We start from the raw sequence: 9,037 nt of genomic DNA, 5'->3' as shown, positions 1-9,037 counted from the left end.
CGTATGCACACCAACACAGACCTCCTCTCCGCTCATGATCTCCACTCATCCAGTGATTGATCTGCTGACTGAGGAGAGGGTGGTGTGTCCCACAACCAGGATGCAGGGCTCCCACACCCTAGTCCTAGGGCTAAGTATTATTTTCTTGTTGCAGACAATACCAGAATCAGTGGAGTGGGGAGCTGCAGAAAAATGTGTTTAGGAAGTTTGCAGCCCTGTTTTAAAGGAACAGGAACCTCTGTTGTGTAATTTTCCACGAGGCTATCTCCTCTAGACCCAATTCTAGGCTGTCAAATCATTTCCACCGCATATTCCTGACTTGGATCATTTTCAAAGGCTCTTGCTGCTTTCTCCCTGATAAAGAGCTCTGTCTTACTTTTGTTTGACTTGGGGAAAATAAGCTGTTCTTAAGAGTGGAGAGAATCACCCTCAATTAGATCTCTGCCTACAGGTTCAGGGATCAGAAAATACAGTACTGTAATCAAAAGTTGGGACACAGGTGGCGCTGTGGGTTAAAGCCTCAGCGCCTAGGACTTGCCGATCGAAAGGTCAGCGGTTCGAATCCCTGCGGCGGGGTGCGCTCCCGCTGCTCGGTCCCAGCGCCTGCCAACCTAGCAGTTCGAAAGCACCTCCGGGTGCAAGTAGATAAATAGGGACCGCTTACCAGCGGGAAGGTAAACGGCGTTTCCGTGTGCGGCTCTGGCTCGCCAGAGCAGCGATGTCACGCTGGCCACGTGACCCGGAAGTGTCTCCGGACAGCGCTGGCCCCCGGCCTCTTAAGTGAGATGGGCGCACAACCCCAGAGTCTGTCAAGACTGGCCCGTACGGGCAGGGGTACCTTTACCTTTACCTTTTAATCAAAAGTTGGCAACCCTACATTTGTTCTATGATAAATGTATTTCAAATATCTGGATGTCTCCAGTGTCCTTTGACTTGGAGACCATCTTATTTTATTGTACACAGCTGGAAGCACTGTGGATTTTAATTCTCTTGTATTTAATACCCTCTTGTATTCCCCAATTTACCAATTTATTTGTTTTGGGGAGGTGAGGTGAGCTCTGCAAAGGAGGAAGGGGTTACCCTGAGAATGTATTTGCACTGTGGTTCCTTTCAGAGAGATGCTGGGTCACAACTGCGTCCCATGAAGTCCACAAAACATTTATGCCGTGATAATAAATTTGTTAGCCTTTGAGGTGCCACAAGACTGTCGTTTTTGCTGTAAGGGACTGGTGTGGCTACTAGCCCTCTGGAAATGGAAATGGCTGGGTGCCAACTCCATTCAGAAAGTGCTCTCGGAAAAGAAAGGAAACTTTTGCAAAATGCACAGACTTGTAGAATATCTGGTTATAAACAAAAACAGCTAGGAAATGAGTGAGATTTAAACCTATGAAAATCCGAATTCTTCAAAGCTGGGGACTGTTTCGTTCTCGTTTTATTTCTAGGAAAGATCTGTAGCTTGCTGCCTTTTCCAAGGCAAGGAGGTAACGGGTGAAACGAGATAACATTGATTAAAATGCAATAAAAAGAGCAGGAAATTAAAAGCCGCATTGACTGACCCATGGTTTTGAAGCCTGCTTAGGTTATTTGCATTTAGGCTACAATCCTATGCACGCTTGGGAGTAACTCCCCTTGAATTCAGGCACGCCGAGCTTCCACTTTCCTCTCTCCAGAGAGTCCAGCGACATCCGAGAATGGAGACTACCACTCCCAGCATGCAATGCTCGGGAGGGGGCTGAAGGAGACCCCGGGGTCCTAAAGCCCTCGTGTCCACGCGCAACCTTTTTTGGGGCCGGTTGGCAACCCCCTCGCTCGCTCGTTCACCCGCCGCCCTCCCTCCCTGCGCTGGGCAGAGCGTGGCATTGCGGGGCCCACCGGCCAGGTTCCCGTTCGAAGCACCTTGGCCGAACACGTGCTGGCAACTTGGCCGCATCCACACGTGCAGAAGACAGCGGGTGGAGCTACGGGGATTTGGCGGGCGGGGCTGCCCTGCGGCTTGGCCCCGAGGAGGGCGAAGGGCGGGCAGGCGGGCGGCCTCCGCTGCCGGCGCGGGGCCTGAAGCAGAGGGGCCGGGCGAGGATGGGGCGGCGCGGCGGCTGGCGGGCGGCGGGCCTGCTGCTGCTGCGGCTGCGGGCGGCCGGCGGAGACGCGCTGCGGGACGAGGCCGAGGCGGCGGCGGCGCCGCCAGGGAACAGCCGGCCCTACGCCGTGCTCCAGACGCAGAACCTGGGTGAGGAGGCCGGACGCCTGGGTCCCCGAGGGAGAGAGGGCACCCTCCTCGCACGCCTGGGTCCACGGCCCTGCAGCCGCCTCCCGCCCCTCCAGTCCTCCCTCTCCCTCGCCTGCCCCAAGCCCATCACTCCGCGCCCGCCGCTTGCAGGTTCGCCCCCCCCCCGTGGAAAGGGAGCCCCGGAACTTGGGGGGGGGGCTTTGCCTCCCTCCCCACTTCCATCCCTGTGGTTCCTGGCTCAGTTCTCCCTGCAGGGCCAAAGGCCTTCTCTAGCCAAGGGCCGGCAGGATGAACTGGTTTGCCCTTTGCAGCCGGGGCCAGGGAAGGAGGAGGAGGTAGCGCCTGCCTGGGGTAGACTAGATGGCCTCTCGGACACCCTGCCTATGCTGCGGGGAGTGGGGGGGGGTGAAAAACCATGGAAAAGACAGACTCTGTGGACCCTGCATGTCTTTTTTTTAATACCAGAGGAGCCTGCTGGATCAGGCCAGTGACCCATCCAGTCCAGCCTCCTGTTCTCACAGGGGGGAACTGGCAAGTGAGGCCTTTCTCTCCTCCTGGCAACTGCATTCAGAGGCCTCGGTGCCTCCTGGGCTGGCTCTCAGCACTGAGCTTCCTTTCTTGAATTGTTTTGCCTCCCAGTCCAATTGTGACTTAAATGTGCTGAGATTTACACCTCACTGTCAGAAAGTTGCATCAGTAATAAGTTGTACTATTCCTCCAATCCTGTGAAGAAGACTTCCAAAGGTGTTCCTCATTATGCTTCTGAGAATCCCCACAATCAGCTTGCTGGTCATTTGGCTGTTTCTTTTCCCAGCCAGGCTGGGGCTCCCACCACTTTCTCCTCACCCTGCCAGGCAGTTCCTGGCCCAGCTGCATTTACTTGCAGCCAGGATGGGGCCAGCAAGGATTGCAGACTGGAATTTCCCCATTGACAGCCCCTGGCAGAGTCCAACAGAATCTGGAGGGCTACAGGTTTCCTGTTTCTGCTCTAGCAGATGCTCAGTAGGAGCACTGGTTCTTGTTGTGCCCAAGGATGAGAGCAAGAGTCCAAGGAATTCTGAAAATGGGAGGAATTGGTAGCGAAGGTTGGAAGCCACTGTGTGTGATTGGCCTTTGAGGGCTCCTAGGTGCTGTCGTCTAAACCACAGAGCCTATGGCTTGCTGATCAGAAGGTTGACGGTTTGAATCCCCACGACGGGGTGAGCTCCCGTTGCTCGGTCCCTGCTCCTGTCAACCTAGCAGTTTGAAAGCACGTCAAAGTGCAAGTAAATAAATAGGTACCACTCCGGCGGGAAGGCAAACGACGTTTCAGTGTGCTGCTCTGGTTCGCCAGAAGCAGCTTAGTCATGCTGGCCACATGACCAATAAAGCGAGATGAGCGCCGCAACCCCAGAGTCATCTGCAACTGGACTTAATGGTCAGGGGTCCCTTTACCTTTAGGGAGCTTCACGGTCGAGTGGAGATTTGAACCCTGGTTTCTCCCAAGTCCTGTTCCCAGCCTGTAACTGCACCCTGTGTCTCCCAGCTCCTGCTCTTGAAGAGAGAGCAGCGTGCCCTGTAGCCTGAATCAGTCCCTGGCTGCCCTCCTCCATGCCTTATCAGCCCAGGCTCTCGCTCTTCCTTTCTCTTGCAGTTCTGATGGGAAGTGTCTTTGGCATCCTGCTCGTCGCCATGATCCTGCTGTCTGTGTGTGTGTACAAGCCCATTCGCCGGCGGTAGCCCAGGAGCAGCATCTTCAGGAGGGCTGGAGGGCTGGTGGCTGGAGGGGAGACCCAGCTCCCAACACCAACGCGGCCATGTGCTCTGATATACACTTCATCTTCATGCCCGACCAGCTTCTGGGCACGCTGAAGGGGGCTGTGCTTCCTTCCATCTTCCATGTAAAAGTTGTTTTGCTCCTGGTCTGATTGCTCCATTTGCTGTTCCATGTGTGTGTGTGTTTGCATGCATTTGCACTACAGGGATTTGTGACTTAACAGAGCATTAAAAAAACCACCCTGGTTGTTTTCATTTAGGCACTCCTGGACTTTCAAAAATGCAGAGCATATTTTGAACTGGGAAAGAAAGGTAGCATTTTATGAAAATTGTTTCTTTGTGTGTATGAACCAGAGGCTCCCACCACCCCAAACTGTTGTCTGTAATATTATTGCTGACAAAACATTGTGAACTTCTCCCCACACTATTTCTATTTTCCATCGCTATTTGCACTTCTTCAGGTGTGTGGGAAGACTGCATCTCTCAGATGCGCTTGAAACATGTTAGTTGAAACATGTTAGGGAGCTTCTCAGACAGGGATGGGGAACCCTAGCGCAGCCAGCAGGACCAGTGATTGGGGAGGCTAGGAATTGTAGCCCAATAACATCTGGAGAAGGACTGATTCCGCAGCCCAGTCCCTTTCTGGTTGGCCAGCACAGAGGGCTCATCTTGTATCATTTTGCAGAAAGGTTCTACTTACCAATAACACAACTTAATTTATTCTAGTTTGAGTGATCCATTAGTCATTACAGGGGTCTTCAGGAGCTGTCACTGTCCTAAGCCTCTGGGAAGAGGTCTAGCTTAGTCACATGGTATTTGCTTATGCATGCATAAGCTTATCCCAGCCAGGTGCAAACCCTACCTCCTCAGGTAGTGCTGGGAATTGCCCCCTGCCAGAAACACTGGGAGCCTCTGCCAGTCAGTGCAGACAGTCCAGAACTAGATGGACCGTTGGGCCATGGCATAAAGGCAGCTTCCTGGGCTTCCAGGTTTCAATCAGTTAGCATCACTTCTCTGCATCAGAAAACACAGAGCTTAACACTAAGCTGGTGACTCAATGGGTATGGCAAATCACCCATCTCCTACAACCCTTCTGAGAAAACCTCCACCCCACCCTCCCACTATATAGAAGGGTCTGGTGACTTCTGTTTCAGTGTATCTGAAGAAGTGTGCATGCACACGAAAGCTTATACCAAGAACAAACTTAGTTGTTCTCTAAGGTGCTACTGGACAAGTTTTTAATTTTTTTATATATTTTGACTGCATCAAACCAACACAGTTACCTACCTGAACTAAGCTAGTAGCAAATTAAACTTCAGCAAGACCCATTTAAGTTGTTTTGGAGTACAAATAAGGAGCAGCAAACAGGCTAGGTCCCAAAATTATCTGGCCTGTTTTTAGGAAACAGGTTCTGTTGGGTAGCAAGCAAAGGCTTCAGTTTTCATGGAGTTGTAGTGCTGGAAGTCTAATTTCCTGAAATGCAGGAATCATAGTTAAAGAAGCACTGGCAGTTGGCCATCCAACCTCTGCTTAAAATTATCTAAAGAAGGAGAGTCTACCACCTTCTGGGAGTCTGTTCCACTGCCAAACATCTTTTACCACCAGAAAGTTCTTCCTGTTTTCTTCTGCCACGTGATGGGACTGGTGTGACTTAAAAGAAAGAGAATTGTGAAATCTTAAGAGTAGTGATGTGAGGTGAGAATATTCTCCACAAACTGTAAACTAATGTAAGAACCAGTTTTACAACCCACATTAAAATTTGTAAATAAATAATTAGTCAAGCTGTGATATTGCCAGTGTAGATAATGAATAATGATTTTTTTGATCCAGTTACATTGTGTCATTCACCATTGGCAGTTCTGAAATGTGAGCTACAGAAACATTAATTTTTTTTAGTTTAAAAATAACTAATTTAATTGGATGAACATAGGGGCGTGATTGTATGTCCCTCTCCAGTTATGCCTGTGTAGTGTCTTTTTGTGTGTCTTTTTGGTAGTACAAATCTTGTTGCAAAAGGGAGGTCATGGTGCTAAGATCCCTGTATTTCAGTGGGTTGGACTGGATGACCCCAGGGTCCCTTCCAACCATACAAATCGATGGTTATGTGGAAGAGTAGTTCAGTGGTGGATTGTATGTTGTGTGTAATGTGAAGGTGCTAGAGGTAATTAGAAGGAAGGATAAGGAATGTGTCTGCAAGCATTGGAGAGTGAAGTTATGGTGGGGTGGGGTAGGGTGGGGTGATGGGCTGAAATTCAGCCGAGCTTTGCTCTTTGGTATAGAAAGATGGAAGGATTGGTTTTCAGAGTTTGGAATAGTTTTAAGAAGTGGGAGGTGAAAGTGGTGATGTTTTGAAGCAGAGCTGGTGATACCAAGCATTTGAGTGCATATCTAGGGGTTTTCACCATTTTGTCTGTTATTTAAATCAGACTTCAAATATGCTAGAGTCCAGCCAAAGTTTAAAGCACATAAGGTAAAGGGATCCCTGACCATTAGGTCTAGTCGCAGACGACTCTGGGGTTGTGGCGGTCATCTCGCTTTATTGGTCGAGGGAGCTGGCGTACAGCTTCCAGGTCATGTGGCCAGCATGACTAAGCTGCTTCTGGCGAACCAGAGCAGCGCACGGAAATGCCGTTTACCTTCCTGCCAGAGCAGTACCTATTCATCTACTTGCACTTTGACGTGCTTTTGAACTGCTAGGTTGGCAGGAGCAGGGACCGATCAACAGGAGCTCACCCAGTTGCGGGGATTCAAACCGCTGACCTTCTGATAGGCAAGTCCTAGGCTCTGGTTTAACCCACAGCGCCACCCACGTCCCTCTTTAAAGCACATACAAATTCATAATTAGGTGAAATGAGCCTTGATCATTTTTTCCTGCAAATAAAGGGCAGAAAATTTGATCTGCTAATGGTAAGGCTGAAATGACTGAGAATATTAAAAATCTTATGAACCGTGACTGTCTGGCCATTTTCACTCAAACACAAGAGGGCGGTTGATTGTTCTGCTAATGATTGGGGGGGGGTGATGACACAAAATAATAACAACCCACATTTGTGAAACATTTTTGAAAAGCGATCTGTACCCCTAACTCCTGTAGATAAAGAAGGCATGTAGCTCCCAATTTTCATTGCCTGGGGTGCAGACATGTCTGTTTAATGCAGGAAACATCATCAATTAGTGCTGAGGCTTGATTAGGAATTTATTTTGACCAAACTTTTATTACTGGCTTTCGGTGGAAAAGTTGAGTTGTTGGGTTGTCTGAATGGTGAAATTCTGATCTGTTTAAAGTTTAAGATTTATAAGCCTGCTTCCTAAGCAGCAAGAAACAGGAAAGCATATGTATCAGAAATGTCTTAGGACATCAAACTGGGAAAATGGATTTTAAACTGACTGAACAAGTTTTCGGCCCTTGGGAATTTGGTCTCTTACATCTACCCCTTCCTTGAGTCCCTAGTAAGAAAAGCCAATCATGGCTTTATTCCAATGGTAATTTAGTCAGGAGATGTAACACTTTAAATGGTATAATAGATTGCTGAATCATGAACCCTGTGCATGTACAGAGGCTATGTTAGTTGAAAAGAAAAGAAAAAGGAGGTTTAAACCAAGAGGTGACAAAGCTATGCCCTGCACATGGAACTTTATTCAAATTTCTTTAGGTAAAATTGGGAGCCATTGAGGAAACTGCAGTGAGAACTACCCCTTTGTGGGCTTTGTGTAAAAATGTAAGTTGCCCTAAATCTTTGCCCCAGGGACTACTTACGAAGAAACAATAGTTAAGTACAGAACCATTAACAGCTATCAACAATAGAAAAAAGGTTCCTAGATTTTAATTTAACCTGCAAATTTTTGTATGTATTTCAACTATATGTAATAGCCTTTTTTCCTATTTTGGTGTGACCTTATTCTTAGCAATTCTATACCCATGGCCACATAGTGATTTATGTGAACTGAATTTGCTGAACAGCTTGGTAGGTTTCTGGAGGAAACATCGGCATTAGATCCATTTCAGTCCGGTTTCCGTCCTGGTTTTGGGACGGAGACGGCTCTGGTTGCCCTAACAGATGATCTCCGTAGACAACTGGATCGAGGCGGGTCAGGACTGCTGATCCTTTTAGATTTGTCAGCAGCCTTTGACATGGTCGATCATGATCTTCTGGACCACCGCCTTGCAGACGTAGGGATACAGGGCATAGCCCGTAACTGGTTGTGCTCTTTTATCTCTGGTCGGGGACAGAGGGTGGCATTAGGGAGGGAAATGTCGTCGCGCCACTCCTTGGTGTGTGGAGTGCCGCAGGGCGCAATTCTCTCCCCGATGCTTTTTAACATCTTTATGCGCCCCCTTGCCCAGATTATCCGGAGCTTTGGGCTGGGCTGTCACCAATATGCTGATGACACTCAGCTCTATCTGCTGATGGATGGCCACACTGACTCGGCCCCGAACACACTGACCAGATGCTTGGAAGCTGTGGCTGGATGGTTTCGTGGGAGCCGATTGAAACTAAATCCTTCGAAGACAGAGGTCCTATGGCTAGGTCGGGATGGCATGGGGATGAGGGACCAACTCCCTTCTCTTGCGGGGGCCCAATTAGTGCCATTGCCTTCCGTTAAGAGTTTGGGTGTAATCCTTGACGCCTCCCTTTCCATGGAGGCACAAATTACAGCAACAGCCAAGGCGACATTTTTCCACCTTCGCCGCATCAAGCAGTTGGTCCCTTACCTTTCCCGCCCCGACCTGGCCACAGTGATCCATGCGACGGTCATCTCCAGGCTTGACTACTGTAATTCGCTCTACGCAGGGCTGCCCTTGAAGCTGTCCCAGAAACTCCAGCGGGTACAGAATGCTGCAGCGAGGCTCCTCACGGGGTCTCTGCCATGGGAGCATATTCACCCAGTGCTTTTCAAGCTGCACTGGCTCCCGGTGGAGTACAGGGTCAGATTTAAGGTGCTGCTTTTGACCTTTAAAGCCCTTCACGGCCTAGGGCCCTCGTACCTATGGGACCGCCTCTCCTGGTATGCCCCACGGAGAGCCTCAAGGTCCATAAATAGCAACACCCTAGT

At 49.5% G+C, this 9,037-nt stretch overlaps 1 protein-coding gene across 1 annotated transcript; it reads left to right on the top strand.

The window, feature by feature from the left end:
• Positions 1-1,258: 1,258 nt before the first annotated feature.
• On the top strand, positions 1,259-4,237 carry LOC310837156 (uncharacterized protein; the record flags this gene model as incomplete). Its single annotated transcript, XM_083757302.1, has 3 exons — positions 1,259-1,266; positions 1,671-2,227; positions 3,861-4,237. 3 exons carry the CDS (start codon positions 1,259-1,261, stop codon positions 3,944-3,946), a joined length of 651 nt encoding a protein of 216 aa, XP_083613428.1. The 3' UTR covers positions 3,947-4,237.
• Between the last annotated feature and the right edge of the window lie 4,800 nt (positions 4,238-9,037).

The sequence above is a fragment of the Podarcis gaigeae genome, assembly GCF_964106915.1.
Source record: "Podarcis gaigeae genome assembly, contig: HAP1_SCAFFOLD_186, whole genome shotgun sequence".
Classification (NCBI taxonomy): Eukaryota; Metazoa; Chordata; class Lepidosauria; order Squamata; family Lacertidae; genus Podarcis; species Podarcis gaigeae.
Note: the sequence above shows the minus strand (reverse complement) of the source record. Positions and strands in the feature narration are given on the sequence as shown.